Source organism: Bombus impatiens, unplaced genomic scaffold, assembly GCF_000188095.3.
Source record: "Bombus impatiens unplaced genomic scaffold, BIMP_2.2 scf_0487, whole genome shotgun sequence".
NCBI classification, from domain to species: Eukaryota; Metazoa; Arthropoda; class Insecta; order Hymenoptera; family Apidae; genus Bombus; species Bombus impatiens.
The window spans coordinates 114512-136315 of NT_176906.1; the positions used below are offsets into that span (position 1 = coordinate 114512).

Genomic DNA, 21804 nt, shown 5'->3' on the forward strand with positions numbered 1-21804 from the left:
TATCTAACATATCTTATATATAACAATACAAATAATTGTGGCATATTAGTAACAACAATAGAAACAATAATAAAAATATTTACATTTTTGTTTACCAATTTATACCTTAAATTCTTTATTATAATCACTCTTCTATAAGCAAATTTCATGTATATATCATCTATATTCACATATGTGTAATCTAAATGTAAACAATGTTCAGTGAATGTGGAGTCTAAGCTGTCACTGCTTCCATAGCCCTCTGTTTCCTGCGTTCTCTGACCAGAAGTCTACGTTCTCTTTCATATTCTTTGGCCCTTAATATGTCGCTGTAATATACACAAATTATAATCAGGAAGTGCACATTAAGTAATAATAACTTATCTATATTTTCTAATGAAGACTCACTCATTATATTCACATTCCTTATACTTGTGAGCTGTGTCAGCACAAAGTACTACAAAAGGAAATTTTTCTAGAAAGCAACGTTTATATTCCAAAAAAACATCAGCACAATAATCTCTATATTCTAAAGGAATCTTGGCAGCTATCAAATCTTCTTCTGATATGGGCATAACTGTAAAATAACATTTTTAATAGGGTATAATACATGTCAAACAGTTAATAAATTGTTTCAATTAATACTATAGCTCCTTCAATTAATACTTACACTCAACTAAAATGATCATATGAAGACAAAAATATTTTATAGATATCTAAGATTTTTCTAATTCGTTATAATCTACATTGTACAATTCTACCCAAATTCCATAAATGCAAAAAAAAGAAATATTAACAAAATATTTCACCGAAATCGACAGCCAAAAGTTTTATTCAAACTGTTATGTCATTGATAAATTATTTATAAAGACAAATATAACAGAAAAGTTATAAATAAAATAAGAACAAAAAATTAATAACTGTGTTGTAGCTTGTTTTAATTAAATTCGTCGTTTATACAATCTTAAAAAAGTATAGTATTTTACCAAATATACAAAATATTAGGAGCCAAAATGCACCTATTAAAGGTTAGAACTGAATAAGATACTTGCCCCTTTCTTTGCGCTCCTTAGGAAATCCGTACATCGGATCAAATGTCGGCTCCGAATCTGATGGTGGAAATGGATCGCTACTAACCATTTTTTGAAATGTATTGCCCATTTTATTAGTATATTATAGAACTACAGCAAAAAAAGTAATATAAATCGAAAATGGAAAATTGCTACAACATACAATACTGACATCTAGTGATCCCATCTTATATAACTTACATAGTTCAATGGACAGGTATGTAAACACACGAATCAAGATACATAAATATTTCATGTAATATAGTATGATATATAACGATGTATTTATTTATTAAAAGTAATATTATTTTATATGAGGAACAAATTTATACAAAAAAGTATCTTTCTGAACAACTTGTTTATTGAAAGATCACTGAAATAAATACATATATGGACATTACAAATAGTTTCGAAAATGTTTAGTATTATAAGATATACGTTTATAAAGTCGCTTCAAGCCAATTAAGGTATGTATAATTTTATTTGTACATCTTTAAATGATAATGCATTTGTGTGTAGCACATACATTCTTATTAGCTTAACAAACTGTTTCTAGTTCCATGTATGGTATACAGTCATGTACTTACTGTAATAAAAAAAGCTTTTCTTGTTTGGTTTAGATCTGAAAATAATGCACAATATGACTTAATCATCTTCTTCTTCCATTGCTTCAGGTATCGTATTTCCTAGAACAATCAATGCAGAGTTTTTTTTCATAATCAGAAACATAAAAGGAATAGAGCACATTCTTTTAATTACATACCAGTTTGTAATCTTTCTTCACTAGGCACATGTCCAGCTTGAAGCAATTTGCTAAGGCGCTGGACTTCTTCAAGGGAAGAAGTATTTGTAATAGCTTCCCTAATTTTGTTACGTTCTTCTGGAGTTGTGAGTGGCTTGTCCGTAGGTATGCCAGATGTTTGTGTTTTTACTTTCTTTGCTATTTCACGAACCATTTCTTTTCCTCTTTTACTCCTAAAGTATGTAACTGCAGCTTCACGCTCTTTCATCTTAATTTTCCTGAAGTCCAAAAGTCTCAACTGCGGGAATCTGTATACAACGTATTGTCTATACTGAGGCTTCGCAGACACTGGATTTTGAAGTAAACAGAGATTTGTTAAATTTTTTAACTGCGTTAGTGGTTCCAAATCTCCAAGTTCTTGTATCATATTTCCAGTTAACATAAGAGTTTCCAAATTTGGAATACAATGTTCCAATCCTTCTCCTATTCTGACAATACGATTATTATTGAAAAAGAGAGTTTTTATTCTTTTTAACAGAGGAAACCCATCTAATTTCCTTATATCATTATCAGAAAAGTCAATGGTATCAAATTGATCCTATAAAAATATTATTAAATTCTAAACCTGTGATTTATTTTAATAGATATTAATTCTATTAAAATATTAATAGAATTAATATTTTTAAATATTATAGAAATTGTCAATATTTCAAAAATTTGTTCTTGAATGTAAATTTTAAACCAAAGTCAATATAAATACAAATTGAGATGAATAAAAATACACACGAAAATACATTATAGATATACCAAAAAATAAGAATCACTATTGACTAGAACACTAACCAGAGTTGCGCCCAAGTTTTCGATTGTAGGTATTTTATATCCTGCAATAACAGAGACTTAAATAACTAAGAAATACAGAATTAACGAAAATTTTTAGGTTATATTTTACCAATATAATTTATTTACTAGCCTCTGAGATCTAATTCTCGATCCTTCACAGGATTAATATATTGCATGGATTGTTGAATTAAATCTGGTGTTAACTTAACCATTATTTAATGATACTACCACATAAAACTGATACAAAACTTAACCTGACAACGATCACAATATAGCTTCCATAAGGTTCTCTCTAAAGCTACATTTTTATGATTGGTAAGCTTCATTCTCAAAAAACGTGCAGCTCATGGTAACCAACAGAAACAAACGCTTACAAACGTATAGAATATTCCATTTTAACCTTTCCATACAATTGTCTCCCAAAGTATTCGTTATTATAAAAGATGTTTCAAATAAAACTTGTTCTATTTCAAATGAAACGTCGTATGATGACAACCAGATTTGTCTAGGTGGTGGCGTTTTCAAAATCTCAATGTGATCGTTTTTCTAAATCAAACAATACATTTTTTTACATACCACTTGACGTAATTTTTAATTTTCTACAAAAAAGTACTAAGATACTTGTATTTGAAAATGCTTTTACGAAAAATGGTTTAAAAGATGTTTCAATATTAATTTCATTAGATTGACTGTATAAAAGATAGGACTTGTTTTTAAGTTGTTTTCCCTTGTCTTTCATATAATAAGTTTTATATTAAAGTTAAAATATCTTATAAACTAGTAATTTTGGACTGAAGTAACTTAAATCTATTTGTAGAGAATTAAAAAAAGCATCAAATATTTTCCAAAAATTGTTAGTTCCACTTTAAAAAACATGGCTCATCTTTGAAATCTCAAAAATATGTCTACCTAGACAAGATTTGTGAATGTCTCTCGAAACACAATAAATTTTACTTCAAACATTTTTTACGATAACGAATACTTTGGAAGATGATTGCGTAGAAAGATTAAAATGGAACACCCTGAACATATCAGTACACAGATACAATTTGATAAACACATAAATAATAATGTAGTCTCCATTTTTGTAACTTATGTGCGTACATCTACATTACAACACACGAAGGAGAAAAAAATGAATAGGAAGAATAACGATGAAGTAACGACTACGCGAAAATAAAAAGCTATTAACTGAATGAAGAGAAGGATTGATGAGACCATAAATTATTATCAAAAGAAGAATAAAATGCTTCGGGAAACATATAATAAAACCAATCACTAATCATTCATTTTTCCTCTTATAACGATCAATTACTTCTACTAGCTAAATACAGATGTAAATTTATCAGGTATATGAGTTAAAAAATATAATACAAGGAAAGTTTATTCATATTGTTAAACAAGAGTAACTTGTCATCAAGCGGATATGATTTGTACAACTCCGTGGGAACGAATAAATTTAATTTATTAATAATAGCTTAATCTTATATTATTCAAATCCAGAACATTCTTGTCGATTTGGTCTTGTGTCGGTATATAATACGATATATAATACACTTGCCAAAATTCCATTTAAGGCTACGATTCGTAGCTCTAATGTACCTCTAAGAGATACATTATATGGTACATATATAGTACATATGCGCATACATGTAGATATTACACGCTTAAACTTCCTTTGTACGACAAAGACTCAATTATTCATCCTCAAATATTTTTTCTCTCGTTCTGATGTTTGCATACCATATTTGTCGTTTAAAATTAGTGGGATATTGCTTGTCTGTACTAAAGGTCATATTATCTAAATAATGGACACAATATTCAGTATCACAGTTCAGAAACTTTATGGGATTCATTTTATATGTTCTGAACGATTCAAATTGAAGAACACACCAAACAAAACAGTTATCAATTCTTCTACTGTCCAAAAATTAGTTGACAAAATAATTATCGAGAAACTATCAATGATTAAATTTCACGTATCTAACCTTGGATAATCGACAGTCTATCGCAAAACTGTCGTGTGAGACTGATACATGTGTCAATACATAGAAGTATAATACTACACATATATAGTGCGTACTTAATATGTTCCCTAAAATACGGCGGCAAAACAGGTGAAATCGTTTAATCATCTGCTACCTGCAGTAGAAAGAACTACGCTCTTCAACGAATAAATATTTTGTTGAAAATATTTGCAGACTAATCGGTATAAGTTTTTCTAAGATGTATTATAATTTTACTATTCATTGCGATGGATGTTATCGTAAAAGAAAGAAGCATAAGTTATCTATCAAAATAAATTAAAATGGCACTTTTTTCTTGACGATGATACAGAGAAAGATTCTAGAGGTTCATAAATATAGAATCAAAATGAATGAATGATTATGGAATTTTACGCTTCGTGTTCCTTATATCGAAACAACCAATATAATCAGCAAGTAAAGTACATTTTGTTTATTCAAGAAAATCATCGGATGAAAAAAATGCTTGAATGAACGCGTCTAAATAACCAGACAACTTTTAACAAGCGTTCAAAATAAAATAGCCTGCGAAAACTGTGATTGAATGTGTAATTACATAGGACAGAATATCCGAGAATTATTTTCATATGCAATAGTATTCCACATATGTCTAGGACATTTAGAACATTCCGTATTGGTTATAATCATAGCTATCTTTATTTGTACATACAGGAGAGTTCACGCATTGTGCGCATCTCCGATAACTTCTAAAGTATGTGTTGTATGAATAGATTTTTGATAATTTGAAATAGAGCAGCATGGTTTGTAGGGACACATTGTTTATTGTTTATTGTTTACAAGAATAGATCATTAGGATATACAAAGTTAATATACAGGGTGGTTGGTAACTGGTAGTACAAGCGGAAAGGGGGTGATTCTACGCGAAAAAAGAAGTCGAAAATATAGAATAAAAATTTTTCGTTTGAGGCTTTGTTTTCGAGAAAATCGACTTTGAATTTTCGCTCGGTACGCGTGCACTTTATCACGTCTCGTTATAACGGATCTCACTGTAGATTTTTAAAAAAATTTAAAAAAAAAAAGAAAAAAGAAAAGAAATGTTTATTCTATATTTTCGACTTCTTTTTTCGAAGTAGAATCCCCTCTTTCCGCTTCCGCCATATTTCTACCATAAATTAATATGTATTTGTATGCACTAGTTTTACCTGAAAAATATGAAAAATTCAATAATATTATTTATCGTTTACGTAGCAGATAATATAACTATTACATATAAAATATTCCTAATTATAACATGCGTAATTGTTGGTCTCGATCGCAATAGTCTTAGTCCAAATTCCACGCTGGCAATGTGCGTAATATCTACTTTCAAGACTTTTAGTGAATTTTCTACAAGTCAATTTTATTCATTAATCCATGAAATGAATAATAACACTTTTAATATTTCATGATGCTAAGGTCCGAGGTTAGTAGAATAAGTTGGAGAAATGCAAACTTCTATGAATTGTATTGTAATTGACAGAGATTTAAATGCAAATTCGTAAATTATGTAAAGAACGATACACAATACTAATAAACACTTACTACTAAACACAATAAAGTTAATAATCATGGTGACTAAACATTTCTAAACAGTAAAATATGAAACAAGATTCGTTCATTCAATATTAACACCGTGTACATACAAGACCTGTACTTTTGTGTAATAATGACAGGTGTGTTTTTAAACATGCTGTTAAGTGAGAAAGTCGAATTTCATGATACAAGGACATCGACAGTTCCGGAGTCCGTGAAGTACTCTACTATTGACGAGAACTCAAATGTCAAATATATCATGATCGTTCCGCCAACTTTGAACGTGGAGTGACCTTCACGCAAAAAAGTTTGAAGGTATATTCTCGATTACTAGCCTAACTAACTTGACAGTTAACAGTACATTGTACGAAAATAACGGCATTCTAATAAAGAATTTATAGAAATAACGAGATACAGAAACGCAACAATATTTTATATAGCTTTAGCATAACTTTATTAACAATTTTATTTGAAAAAATTTAACGGGATGCCAATGGTTTCATAAAAATTGTTTTCTAAAGACTATAGAGTGCTAACATACTAATTTTCGGCATCAAAACGCGATAAGAAAAACCTGGGAAAAAATATACATTTTCACGATAGGAATTAATAATGACGTAAATGATTTTACTTTCGTCGAATACGCGGGAAAATCGCGGGATCTTTTACGAAATGCGTCGTCATTGTATCGCGTCTTCTTTAGTTCCTGATGTTTGTTTTGCATAATCCTCGAAATAAATTTTTATGGATTGCCGATCACCTTTTTCCTTTTGGTACTTCGTTAGTCGAAGAAGTGTAAATAACTTTTCACTCGAAAACGTGTGATATTTATCAGGATAACAAGGCGGGAATTGCTGCTAAAAATATTGCAAAGTTTGACCGGTCACGCGTGTTTAGATTTAATTATCACCTCCGATCTTATGTATGTACGTATTTTTAAATATACTTCATTTAAATAAACTTACATATTCTTAAGTAACGTCAATGTATATTGCACATTCTGTATATTTAATAATTAATTTTTCAAACAATAGGTACATAATTTTAATTCATTTCCTACTTGATATTGTCGGAAATATCTACGCCTTTCTACAGACATTTGCCTTCAATTTTACATGTCCAAGTCGTGAATTTTTATTTATATATTTTAAACATGTTCTGTCGAACGATTTTCACGTCTCATTGTTTTGAAAACGTCAACACAAGGCAAATGAAATTGAAATATTTAGAGGATCATTTGCTACCCCCTGTGTAGTAGTATGAAAATTGTTATTCGTTGATCCGATGTATAAATTTTCGATTTATACAACGAAAATATACTGGATTATATATATATATATATACACATATCTTATTTGCCAATATAGATATAGTGCAAGATATTACAAGTTTCCCAAGCCATTCTGAAAAATTATGTATTTTTCTACGAACAATCTACGTAATACAATCATCGTACAGGTAGTTTTTCTCATTATGATGAAGAAACGTTATACCGTGAAGTTAGGCCAAACTATGCGACTAATTCTTTGTCTAAACGATTTCAAAGTTCTAAGTCAAATAGGAAAAAACAACGTAAAAAAGAAGCAATCAAAGGGGTTAGAATTACTCATGTAAACATCCTGCGCTCGTGATTCGCGTAATCGTACGATTAAGAAAAATGCCTTTGTTTTTCTCTTATGAACCGACCAATCCGCCGTGCTACCCGATTATTTGAAGCATTGCTTGAACATTCTACCTGACAGCAACATAAAGCAACTATGAAGCTAGAAAAGACCGATTCTTACTCGAACAGGTGCAATAAAATAGTCGAATAGCACGTTTTAACGATGGAAATATCGGTTTCAACAGTTCACAGAATGCATTCTCTTTACAAAGATAATGCAATTCGATTGTGACACCGGATATTTTTCTTTGTTCAAAATAAATAAAACAAACATAATAATTATTTAATCGAAGAATAACGCAAAGAAGCTTCGATATTTCCAATCTGGGAAAGATATGAATAATGCATTTTTTATTAATATAAGTAATTCGTGCTTATTATATGCTTAATCAGAGAACTTGCTAATGTCGTAATTCTCGCTGTTTACATCGTATAAATGAAATATCGTACAACAAGGTGTAACGGTGGAATATAACATCCTTCTTAAATTTTCCTGTATTTCACATTTTCTTTCGACACGAGACTGAATTAAATCATAGGAAAATTTATTAATTTAAGATATTGATATAAAAGTATAGGAAAAACTTGTTCGATGTCTGTCTCTCTTTTATCAAGAACGTCTTTGAGTCTTTTCTTTATCAACTACGAGAGACCACCCAGCTGCATAAATCGATTCGCTACGACGCCAAATCACATGTGGAAGGAACTAATAGTGCTCGATCGCGAGTTCCATGGATGCGGGTGTGTTGCACGCCTATCGAATACCAATTATCATTGGCCACGCATCGTGACTGATAATAGAATAAATAATATCGCATACGATTTGATACAACATATGGTAAAATATGTGTACAGAAATAAATAAATTCGTTTCCCTTGTCAATACAATATGTATTTCATTTCTTATGTAATATTTAAAAAGATGTATCTTATGTGAATATCAAGCGAGAACAAAAATTTTGATAGAAAAAGACCAAAGGAATATTTTTTATCCTCTCAAAACGTCAAATGTATTTACGGAAGATTGCGGAAGATACAAAAAGATACTCTAGAGGATCGAAATAAATTTTAAATGGATTCCATTCGTACCCGTCACTTATATGTTTTATGCAATTGTCCGAAATCACAGCTACGTTCTTTACAGGTCGTTTTAATATACTTGCAAAACAAAAGTGAAAATAGTTGTAGAAATATCGCGACGAGAACAAAATTCGTGTTATAAAGTTCGAATCCCTAAGCTTTATTCCTCTCCTAACGTAAGAGAGGCCATCGCACCGGGCAAAACCGCAGGTTTTCAAGGTTAAAAGTGGTCCACCTTGCAGATCATTTTTAGTCGAGCTGACTACGCTCACCGTCCAACACTTGTTATATTATTTGACCGGGAATATACAAATTCTGAGAGAATACAAATTCATCGACCTAGCGTAATAAGTAAAATATAGTTTAACATACAAAGGGAATTTACTTTTTACCAATATAATCGTAATGTTAAATTACTCGTATATGTTTAGCAGCATGGAGTATGGCATGGTTAAACCGTAACAGGTCATTGATACTTAACAGAAAGTCGACAATGGCGGAAAAAGACAGTAAAAATTTCCACGCTATTAAGACGAGTTCTGAAACCTTGGCTGTTTCCTGCGTCTTGACCTGTAACATCACGCAAGGCTACTATGTCTGATTAATCATTTAAACTGTACGATGACGCCTATAGTACATACTATGTAAATGTATTTATGTAAACATTTCTGTATACTAACAGTGATACAGTTCTCTATGCTAATTTATATTTCCGGCACAGTGAATCGAATGAAAATTCTCGATTGACTGAACATGACCTTTGGAAGATTCAAGTAACACGCAAAGACGTAACTAATATAAGAAGAAATTCATCTAACTAGTCTACCTCATTGACATTTCTACGTCGAAATAATTATACCTGTGTCATAAAAACTCTGTTCAGTGTAAAAAGTGGACAGACATGCCCCGATCAATAAATAATTTGACTTCGTATGTGGTACACGATGTATTATTTATTATATTAGAGACATCGGTAGAATCAATAAATAAAGAATTGTGAAATGAAAATAAAAAAAAGGCGAAAAAGATTTTGGAGCCAATGAAGAAAATAAGCGATTGTAGTTCATTTATGTAAAATAACCGAGCGAATAAAAGGTGATAATTTTTTAAATCTTATTGAAAACCTAACGCTCGAAACTGCACACGACACATGAAAAAAATATAAAGTTCTCAGGGTAAAGATCGTTTCATTTCACAAAACAAAAAGTGTATCAGGTTTGAAATTTTTTTCCCCATTTTTAAATCATTTACTTTTCTGTCTGAAATTTCTTCGTATTTCACAAGTCTGAAATTTTTTCATATTTCAAAATATTATTCTTCCATATTAAAAATAATTATTCCACTGTCACATTCGAAAAAGTAATTTAGGTAGCATAAAAAGAAGTTTAACAATTATTAAATAAAGCATTCTGATTTGACGTAGAAATGCAAAGCAAAAAGCTTCACGTAAGATACCATTCATTAGCATCAACTTACTTTCTATGGAATAGAAAAGTTAGATTAATTAAGAATAAACAGGTATCTTGACAATTGATTATACTTTTATTTATAGTTTATTAACTTAACTGCAAGGTGGATTTTTCTCTGGAATACGATCATCTTAAGGTATTATATTTCTTTAATTTCCCAGACTCCAACTGTTCAAATTTTATTATTTAATATGAAATTCCGTAAGAGCATTGTCTTCCAAAAATACTTTCGACGTTTCGTTAATATTTCACTGTTATTTTGCTGTAGACAATAACGATTATTCTCAGATATTGAATTTCGAAAAATCGAACTGTCATCGGAATACCTTAAAATCAGCTACGTCCAGTTTTATAGTCGGTTAATTAATTAATCATTTAATTATAGTATAAACAAATGTTTCGTTTTCGATTCATCTAATATGAATAGACTATCGTCTCGGTCGTGCACAATGATAGATAGCATTCAACAATCCAAATAACATGATGATGCAAATGAGTACAATCAATCCTCCTAGAACACAGTTAATTCGTTCCGTGCTAAGCACATCGAAGCCGTGTTAAACAAAAACAACGTGATGGAAACACTCGTGCTGTATGAAGTTTGTCCAAGTTTATTAGTGCTATATGGAGCCGTATTGCAATTTTTGCACCGTGTTATATCGAAATCGTATTTTCGGGATAACGTATTATAGGAGACTTGAGCGTCCATACATATTATTATATCGATAAATCGATCATTAACATAAAGCGAAAAACAGTACTACTTAACTAATTGCGTAGTATAAATATTTCATTGTGTTGATACGACCACGATTACCCAGCTTCGATGCGGCTCGCACTGAAAACTGCGTCATAAACAACGAATACCAAAAATTCAAGTTAGAACTTTGTCCAGAGAAGACTTATATTGTGTACTGCGTAATCAGTTTTGCTTAAGCGCTATTTGAGAGAATACATAGTAGTAAGGTAGTAATGAAGAAAAAAAGATACCGTCCCGATATTGAGAATTTAGCCGATCACGGCGTCTCACTGGTTACACTACACATTAAGTATTCATCGTTCGACTACCTGCAGAATACTAAGCGGCACAAGCAGAAAAATAAGGAAAAAATAAAAGCGGTTTCGACATTTTAACATTCGTGATGTCGAGCTGTACGGTATAACTGGTACGTATTGCTTTGATATCAACTCTGATTGCAGCGAATCTTAACTTGACCCGAACCCGAACAGTTACAGATGATGAACACGTAGCGTAGATAAACAGGTATCACAAAAGCAACTAAAACACATGACGAATATAAACATTGATGTGGTGAATCTTTAATAAGGTCGTTCACGTGGAACGTCCAATCAAAATCCTAGTAGTTTCAGTCTGGTAGACGTCCTATTAGATCTGCTCGTGCAAAGACAAACAATGCGCGTAAATCCTCGGAAACGAGTGAACCATTGTACAATTGTCGTAAACCACTGTCACATTCCCCAAACAAGACAGATCGCTCATGGTTTGAACACATAGCCTGCAAGACACACGTGCACCCTGGTTATACGACCCTTGAACAGTCGAGAACCATCTACAAGCGGCAGAAAAGCGTCGACTTCCACAGAAGTTGGTGGGATCGGTGTTCTACCCCACATACGGTAACCAACGTGCACACACGGATGTGCCGATATAAAACACCGTTTTCATCGTGGAACTTCAGTTTCTTCGAACGTAGTCAAACACGAAGGTTCTCTCCTGGAGAATCGAGTTATATTACATTTTAACGCAATTGTGCACTCGCATCTTGTAAGACTTTGGGTTCGATATAATTTTGACGCGATCTAGTTCACGGAAAGAAGACGATAAACATTGGTGTTGTTTTTTTTCTTATTTAGCTGCCTCCTAGATCGGGCCAGGTCGTTATCAAATCACGGTAGGTAAAAGATTTCGGTTGCAGACGTGTGAATATATTTTATTGTCATTGTTGAATATTTCGTTTGTTTTGCGATCAAAATATTTTGCTAAAGACATGTCCCTCATCGGATAATTTGTAACGTTTCATGACGGATCTGGGCCAGACGAGGTTTACAGAAGAAATTGCTGCGTTTACATGGGATCGTTTACGCGAGAACAGCTAAATCAAATTTAGACAGGGCTCGTCACTGCCATAAACGATCTTATTTTGCTTTGTTCATCGCGATCTAGCGGGCGAAAAAAGATATGAAATTTTTATATAACAAGATATGTGCTTTTAGTCATATGCAGTGAAGGAAATTAACATCTCATAAATCATAACTTAAAAATTTTAGTAATCTTAGAATATAAAAAGGACATCAGTGTGTAGCGTGTGAAAATCATCAATCCAAGTGACAGTCCACGCGAAGGCGTTCATTACGAAGGACAATTATATTAAGATTACGGAAATTCTAATTACCGCTAAGTGTCACCATTAACTTTGTAATTCAACTAGGAATTAGATGTAACGACAAATTATGGTGATCCCCACTTACTTCAATGAAACCTCTAAATTATAATCGGCGTTACATTTTCGCAATATTTTAATCGTCCATGTGATTTAATAAAATTATCTCAGCTATGAGCGACCAGCCTCCATTCTATAAAACATACTATTTAATTATGAATTTCACGGAATTTCTTTCGAGCCGATCGGATTCACGGAATCGATCAATCGATTCTACCCGCTCGATAATAGTCCTTGTTCAAGTAGCTCTTTCAAGAAGCTTTTACCGTGATTTTCAAATATTCGTCGATCGATTTTATTCTCGAATAAGCTGTATTGCAACTGGCTAAGACCGTTACGATGATATTTTCAGTGTTTCCGCGAAAGTAAGCTGCCAGAAGACGAATAGAATTTGTTTAAAATCTACTTTGAAACTTCGTCCGTTTGCATACAGACTTAATGCTCGCACGAGAGGTCATAATTATTTCCACTTAGCATCCTCATCTTCCCAAAACAACATGTTTCTTTAACTGAACAGCTAATCAAGATAAAAAGAGATTTAATGTCTTCTTAACTCTCTCGCAGACAATAGATCGGTCGATCGCTGATCGTCGATCGGCGGGCAATCGTGGTAATTGCACGCGCTGGAACGCTATCGTTGTCTCGTAACAAAGGCATTGCATTCGTTACTTTCTTCGCTTAAGGCTTAAGGCTTAAAATAAAGAGCGAAGGATGCACCTGACTCGGCAGCAAACAGTGCTTAACAAGCGGGAATTGTCAAGGGAATAGTGATTTCAATTGCAACGCGCAACACCACATTCGTCAGACCTCCACATTCTAGACTTTACATTGCAAATCTGTTTCTTAATGCGTCTTCGATATATAATGACCCGCTCAGGATCCTGGCTGATTTGAATTGCGTGTGCGTTACACGTTTCTTGGAAAAAAAATAAATAAAAAAGTACTGGTTGCACGGAAAACCTCGACTTAAGACGAACTTACTGCCTCAATCACTTTCCCATACACTATCAAACCGCGATTCACAGGTTATTTATTGGACAGAATTTCCTCTTGTTCTTCGTTTTTTATCGACATTAATCGTACGTGTAATGAAGTTAGTAATTACCACGATATAGCGACTGCGATTGAAATCAAATATTTCTAATGCCACTCGTATTTCATGCAACTAGCCGTAAAAGAAAATAACGAATTAGATTAACAACAAATTTGAAGAAAATACAACGGAATCATTGATAATAGACGTGAATTTTTGTTTCAAGTTCAATGCTAATGTTCTTGTTAAAATATTATAAGATCTTTTGTTTATTGAAAGAAGAATGCGATGGGCATATAGAAGTTCAAAAACAACAAGAGGATCAGAAAAGTAAACAAATATAGTAAAGTAAGAGCGAGAAAAGACATTGATGAATAAGAAAAAACAGGAGGTAATTATACTGTGGATATTTTTCTATGGAAAATTTAATCTTCTTCGTTAAACTTTGATCGCACTGGTGTCACTTTATAGTCACTTTTACGATTTACTTCCTAATACCAGTCCACCTCGCAGTTACTAATAACTATTTGTACATATTGTAGTCATATACGCTACTTCTGATGTGCTAAGAAATTGTTTGATCTTCAAAGAACACTGATGCATTGACTTAGCATTAATCAAAATATCCAACATCCAGCAAACAATAATAAAAATATTTGCATCGGCTCGCCTGCTTAGTATTTACTTTATGTAGATTTATGAAGCATTTTGCGCAACGTAGAAAATAGTTATTAACGTAGAAAATAGACAAACGAATGCACTGCTTTCAACGCACTGCTTTTAACGCACCAAACCACGAAACTATACTACTGCCAAGTGTTATTATCACCAATCGGAAATATTGTAATTCAACTGAACGTGATATCTCTATTTAATTATAGAGATATTAAATCGTCGATAAATCTAGATATGACCGAAAAGTATCAATTCCGAGCGAATAAACGTTCATAGGGATGGGTTAGTGAAGAGCAGACAGAACGACTAGATTCAACGACTAGAATCGGACAGTAGGTTGGAATATTTCCGTGGCGGAAATAGTAGAGTACTTGGATCGTGAGTGGGCGTTGTAGTGTTCGATGAGGTCACTTCTCTTTCTGACTCTACTCAAACGGCAGTGCAGATCGGATTGCGAAATCGACGCTGGAACAAGCGTGTCTTTCGTACCGTTTTTCGACAGACAAACGTTCTCCGAGGAACCCGATTTGCTCGTAGTTTTCTAAATTTCGCAAACCACTGCGTTGAAAGTCGGCCATGCGACTTTTCGTCGGTGTTGCGAGTAATTCGCTAGAAAAGACGAATTAAAGAAAACAATTATGAGAATTGGTTCAAACAACCGTTCGGAGATTGAACCGGCCAAAAATAAGCTTTCGCGATTGCTAGTGGTTATCGCTAGAGTGCGGATGTTTATGCAAAATTTTAATTTTTCTAAATACATATAGCTAAAGAAATGAAACTTAAACAAAAATATGTTTCATCCACTAAATTCGATGATCGTTATACTTTGGTTACTTAAGTAGTATTCCACGTGATACGCGTTATGTGTACTTTTGCACCTTTCGATTCTCCATAAATGCATGAACATCTGCAGTCTACGAATTGCAATTTAAATGGACGAAAAATTGTTTGATAATGAGCTCTGCGACAATGATGAACCTTATACACGAATTTGAAAATATTTACTATGCTGTGTCGAATCACTGAACTGAAAAGTACGTTTTCTCATACCTGGCTTTGTTTCTCTGTGATAATTGGCATTTCGCTTTCGAACGAATCGATTTTAGCTCGTTGACATCAACTGGGTAAACGAGGATATAGTACGCAGAAAGATTGTCCTTGTTTGGACTAGGCGTGACATAAAAGATCGAGATTCTTCGAAAGAAAACGAGTGTAACTACGGGCACATTGAAGCCGTAATGGTATTAGAGAAACTAATGACGCATGATTCTAGGGCAGAATAATGGAATTAGGAGGAAAGTTATTTTCGCTGACATAACGTTACGAAAATGCAATCGAGATATTTTTACTATAGTTGTGATTATAAATATAATATAAGATACAAGATAAAATAAAATCGACAAACGATTATAGATTACAAGATATTACGAATTCAGTCGTCCGAATTGGTTCATTTAATTAAAAAGAAAATCATAAAGAAAACAAGTTTATAGTCGCTACATCAAAAAGTGGTATTCCCAATTTCATCTAAATCATCAGATATGAAGACCTTTTAGACCTAACATTCGTTAACTCTCAAGAATTCGCAAAATACGATAAATTTATAATCAGCATTACCAGTTTAAAGTATGCACGGAACTAGAAACAACATCTATTTGTCAAGGACCAATTCGATTGGGAACAAGAATCCGGTACTCCAATAAGATTTATAGAATGGTTGGATGAATAGGCACGAGGATGTTAAGAATATTAAAATATTGAAATATTATTGAACACAAAGAAAAAGACACGATATTTAAAATCTAATCTGCTTAGATTCTTGTGAGACTTGTTTTAATTTCAACGTGTTAAAATTATAAAATAAAATGGATTCGAGTTTGTTAGAATTAGTCTGAAGAAAGAAATTCAAACAACTTACACAGCTTCTTCCTTACATCGATAACATTACTCTATAAAATGTTTGGAATCGTTGGAGAACAAACAATAACCTGTTAACACGTGGTTTAACCTTATTAAGGAATGGCTTTTTCACAATGAGCGCTATCACGTGCGACGCATAACAAAATGTTTCACGCGTGCCTCGAGATAAACGTGCATTGCGTTTGCCTTTCGCGTGACGAGATGTGATTTCGTTGATCGTGTTTTCAACAAAGAATTCCTGGCGCCGCGCTGTTCCAACGTCGTTCGCGTTCCTGTTTTTGCGGGTGTAGTACATTCGAGGAAATCTTACAACAGTGAAAGCACAAGTCGGCTCTAACTTTTAGTCACGCTGTCAACATCGATTCATAGATTCTGAAACCGCCGTCTGCGTTGGACGATCGTCGAATCGCAAATCGTGATCAGTTTGCTTGTTCGAAACGCAAGTCGATCTCGTCGAACGCACCATTCGATAAAAATTGTGTAGAAGTGGTTCCAATCATACCTCTGATCGATTCGTTGAACCATTGAGTTATGTTTTTCGTGATGAACAAAACCGTTTCGCATCATTGGCAAGGATACACAAACAGTAAAAACGTGAATTTCTATTTATAATTTCCATTTATATTATATAAAAACGTGATTTTCAGATGGCACAACTCGTAAGAGCGATATACGATGGCTACCGAGACCTAATGGACAATAAGAGCGACCCAAGGGTCAATAATTGGCCTATGATGAGCAGTCCATTCCCGACCATTTTCATCTGCCTATTTTACGCCTACTTTGTCAAGGTCCTAGGTCCTAAGCTCATGGAAAATCGCAAACCTTTCAATCTCAGGAAGGTCATGCTATTCTATAATCTCTTCCAAGTGATATTATCCACGTGGTTGTTTCACGAGGTATGTGAATCGGTTAGGAAATACCTATCTTTATAGCTAAATTATTTCAAAAATGTCATGGAAAACAAACAAGTTTTTCGAAATTCGTTGTAATGCATCGTTTATTCGGTACAGTCCTTAGTATCTGGATGGGGAGGTCACTATTCGTTCCGTTGTCAACCAGTAGACTATTCGGACAACCCGCTGGCAATACGAATGGCACATGGCTGCTGGTGGTACTACTTCTCAAAATTCACCGAATTCTTTGACACTATATTGTTTGTATTGAGAAAAAAGAACAATCATATTTCAATATTGCACGTGATCCATCATGGGTGCATGCCAATATCGGTTTGGTTTGGTGTCAAATTCACTCCTGGTAAGCATTCTCCTACTTTGCACGCATATACATAAATAAATGTAATCGAACAACCACCATTACCTCATAACAGATTTTGCACGGCAGTAGAGTCTCATCGCGTCTTGCTTGTTATAAACACTTATTCAACCACGATAATTGATCGTGAAACATTCCGTCTAAGATAGTGATTTTCTTAGATATCAGCACGTGGTAAATATGTAATCTGTGATTTTAAGCTGAACTTGGAACAGAGAAGCTTTAACCCCGTAGCGGTTTGAGAGAGACGTATTTTTTACAAACGGTTGAAATTATACTATACAGGGTGGTTGGTAACTGATGGTACAAGCGGAAAGGGAGTGACTCTACGCGAAAAAAGAAGTCGAAAATATAGAATAAAAATTTTTTTCTTTTTTTTAAATTTTTTTAAAAATCTACAGTGAGATCCGTTATAACGAGACGTGATAAAGTGCACGCGTACCGAGCGAAAATTCAAAGTCGATTTTCTCGAAAACAAAGCCTCAAACGAAAAATTTTTATTCCATATTTTCGACTTCTTTTTTCGCGTAGAATCACCCCCTTTCCGCTTGTACCACCAGTTACCAACCACCCTGTATATATCGTTGTATCTGATACCAGAAACTCAGAAAATATCTTCAGTGTAATTACTTTTCTAAATTGTTCGTAGTGAATTCGTCGCCAGTTTATTACATTGTCAAAGGGTTAAAGTAAAATGCCTGTTAAATTTTAAAAGGTCGAAACGCAAGACCTGAATTTAAAAAATTAATCAGCTTAAAATTAGACATGAGACTTCCCTTATGGATTTCTAAAGATCTTCTATATTTTTCGTAATATTATTAACGAATAACACGGGATCGAAAAATAAAACTTTCACTATCTCCTACCGTTCATTCCCCGTAATACGTAACGTGCAACAGCTTCGATTCGATACCTGCCATACAAATGGGAAAGCTGTATCAATAATCAGTTGGTTCTTAGCCCTGTATAACTTGCAGGTCAAAGATAGACGTAATACTTATTAGTTTAACGACTTAGAAGCTTTTCAACGTCGTTAAAATTCGAAACTTCATTAGGAGATAATCGTAACACGATTGACTTTAATTTATAGGCGGTCATGGCTCGTTCTTTGGCATGCTGAACACATTTGTGCATATTGTGATGTACTCATATTACTTTTTGGCTGCTCTCGGACCGAAGATACAGCCGTATCTCTGGTGGAAGAAGTACCTGACTGTGCTACAGATGGTCCAATTCATTCTAGTGGTACTCCACGCTTTCCAACTTCTCTTTATCGACTGCAACTATCCGAAGGTGTTTGTTTGGTGGATCGGGTTGCATGGCGTGATGTTTTACTTCCTGTTCCGCAACTTCTACAACCAGTCATACGGGAAGAGGAAATTGCCCAACGCATTAACGAAGAAGGAAACGGAGAGCCAGAACGAGAAGAAACAGCAGAACGACGAGAACGGTAAAATATACGCGAACGAATACAAAATGGCAACCGGTTACATCTCGGACAGTGGCCTCAGAAACCGCGTGTTTATCGATAACCGCGGTTTCCAAAAATAAAATGCTAGCCATCAGTCTGAATCGCATTATATGAATTTGTATTCGACGAATCCATCGGTATAACATAAGCGAGCAGATTTTATCGTCGTACAATATCGAGAATATCTCGTCAAAGAATATAAAAAGGTGATTGAAAACGTTCGATTTTCGATATCTAATTTTTCGGATTCACCAAGTAACTCACCTGTTATCTTCTGCGCGGATAAGGATGCGTTTGAATATATTACGAACACTAGCTCGCTTCCTGTGTGTATTCTGTGTCGCGCGTGTAGACTGTGTGATTCTACGATTTGTATGATTCTATGTGAATGATCAATATGCATGATGCGTATCGGAGAATGTATGAGACAGAATGACGGCGATACTCGGTCACATCTAACTGTCATCAAGCTAGAGTTACGAGAAATTGCCAAATTTTTCTTTCTAAGCTCTTATCGTCTGTCGTGGAACATGGCAGCGAAACTAAGACCGGTTTCACACGGCGATACGTGTATCGTATGAGACATAGTAAATATACCATGTATACCAATGGAAGCGTTAACACAATGGATTATGAAGAGATACAGTATCGCGATACTGATTTTGTGTATCCCGAGAACGTCGGCCGCTGATAATACTTTTCGTACAAAGTTAGCAGATCAAAAAACGATCGACGCAGATGATCCATAAGCATAAACGAGACTGTATATTTTATTTTCGGGAGTATATCTCATACGCGTATCACGGTGGTGTAGCTCATGATGTGAAATCGGCAGCGCCGATCTAGTCGTAACGAACGTTATGGACTTCGTTGCGATTCAGCAACGTTCTTATTGCTCAATTCGTCTAACTAATTAACTTCTATGTTCTATTTTCTCCATGATTCGTTATAGATCTTAGTCACTCGGCGGCACACGAGTGATACGAGCGACATTTTACCGCGTGAAAACGCTGTGATCTTTCCTTGTTTTGCTATAAAGAACAACAGAAGCAGACGACTGCAGCGTTAGCGGACGGTAAAATACCGCTCGTGGAGTTCCCGTGTCATTAGATAGAACTATGTGTTCTATCGCGAATGCAAATCAGTCTCAGAACTAAGTATTGCTCGCGAGCAATCGACAAATCGGATCGTTTTTTTTTTTGTTGTTGTGGTTGTTTTCAAATGTATTCAACGAATGTTGTTTTGTCTAAATTTTGTAGATCTTTCGAGAAAAATGTATCTTGATAAAGAAGCGCTATTTTGGCATTAGAAACTTTGTGATCAACAGTCGAACGAACAGTTGAAATTGCATGGTATCTTACTTCGGTTGCGATTACCTTCTTTTTCGAACATGGTTAGCTTGTTTTAGTTATTAAGTATCTGTAGCATCGACTTCTGCAACAAGCGCGAGCTATAGATTGAGAACATTAGAATGCGATTGTTGGCACACATTGCCAATTTGTTTATAATTTGATATCTTTTCCCTTAAGAGTTTACTGTGATAGTTACCGGCCGACACGTATATCCGTTTACAACCAATTTCTAATAAGAATGTATACAGGCGTTCTTTATTATCTGTTTATAAAAGAAAAAAAGCGATTCGAGAGACGTCGATTGAACAATACGAAGAGAATACATATTCAATATATAGAATAAGTAAATTTGTACAATACAGACTAATAGTAACAAATAAGAGATGTATTTATTTTATGATTAAATTGTGTGATTTTTAATGAACAAATTTATTTCTTTGTTCGTGCCCTTATAGCTACTTCAAATAAGTTTAATTGTTTAGAAAGTGACCTGCGGGTTGATGCAATTTACATCGAACTTCATAAAGACTCCGACATTGTCGATCATCCTACTCTTCTTCCCAATCTCTTCGCCTCTAGTTTCTACGGTACTTTTTCTCCTCGGCTCTCCAGCTATTTGACTAACAGAATTCAGACTGTTAAGTAACAATTGTTGTATTGTAACAAATATTGTTACAATAACCATCTTCCTAAAGAGATTACTGTGCTCTCAGACGTTCCACAGGTTTCTCACTTGGGTCCTTTACTTTTATTTATTTATACTTTACACTAACGATGTATCAGAAATCTTCTTAAATTGTACATTTTTACTTTTTGAAAACGATCTAAAGATTTATAGATCAGCTACGATTGTGAGCGATGCACTTCTGTTACAAGAGGAATTAAATAGCCTGTCTTCCTGGTGCTCGCGTAATGAAATTAGTTTTAACTTAACAAAGGTGTCATGTAACCCGTTCCAGCCGCAAGCTTAAGGTATTTAACTATCCTTGTTACTATCTACAATACATCTTGTCACCCGTTGATACCATACGTGACTCAGAAATGTATTTTTCTAATTTGCTATTGTTTCTGGCTCATTGTTAATACATAGGTAGGTATGGATTCAAGACCCTTGGCTTTATTTATCGCAGCTTTAAGTTATTCTCGAATACCATCATTCGAGTTTATTACCTTTGATCATTTTTTTTTTTTTTTTTTTTTTACATTGGTTTCC

The 21804-nt window shown here is 33.9% G+C and overlaps 3 protein-coding genes across 4 annotated transcripts; 1 reads left to right on the forward strand and 2 right to left on the reverse strand.

Annotated features, from left to right (window-relative positions):
* Window positions 1-78: 78 nt before the first annotated feature.
* LOC100742432 (NADH dehydrogenase [ubiquinone] 1 beta subcomplex subunit 7) lies at window positions 79-1237 on the reverse strand. The gene is made up of 3 exons (XM_003490950.4): window positions 1032-1237; window positions 388-556; window positions 79-308 (listed from the first exon to the last, which is right to left on the reverse strand). Exons 1-3 carry the CDS (start codon window positions 1138-1140, stop codon window positions 215-217), a joined length of 372 nt encoding a protein of 123 aa, XP_003490998.1. The 5' UTR covers window positions 1141-1237; the 3' UTR covers window positions 79-214.
* Window positions 1238-1388: 151 nt separating this feature from the next.
* LOC100741825 (probable U2 small nuclear ribonucleoprotein A') lies at window positions 1389-3122 on the reverse strand. The gene is made up of 4 exons (XM_003490945.4): window positions 2765-3122; window positions 2635-2675; window positions 1813-2389; window positions 1389-1735 (listed from the first exon to the last, which is right to left on the reverse strand). The coding sequence occupies exons 1-4, from the start codon at window positions 2844-2846 to the stop codon at window positions 1695-1697; spliced, it is 741 nt and encodes a 246-aa protein (XP_003490993.1). The 5' UTR covers window positions 2847-3122; the 3' UTR covers window positions 1389-1694.
* An 8838-nt stretch (window positions 3123-11960) lies between these two features.
* LOC100742554 (elongation of very long chain fatty acids protein AAEL008004-like) lies at window positions 11961-19882 on the forward strand. Of its 2 annotated transcripts, XM_012387782.3 has the most exons (5): window positions 12084-12189; window positions 12279-12316; window positions 17141-17392; window positions 17507-17750; window positions 18859-19882. In XM_012387782.3, the coding sequence occupies exons 3-5, from the start codon at window positions 17141-17143 to the stop codon at window positions 19317-19319; spliced, it is 957 nt and encodes a 318-aa protein (XP_012243205.1). In that variant the 5' UTR covers window positions 12084-12189; window positions 12279-12316; the 3' UTR covers window positions 19320-19882. The 2 variants fall into 2 exon arrangements, with proteins under 2 accessions (XP_003490999.1, XP_012243205.1); XM_003490951.4 differs by having other exon boundaries at window positions 11961-12316.
* The last annotated feature ends 1922 nt before the right edge of the window (window positions 19883-21804 follow it).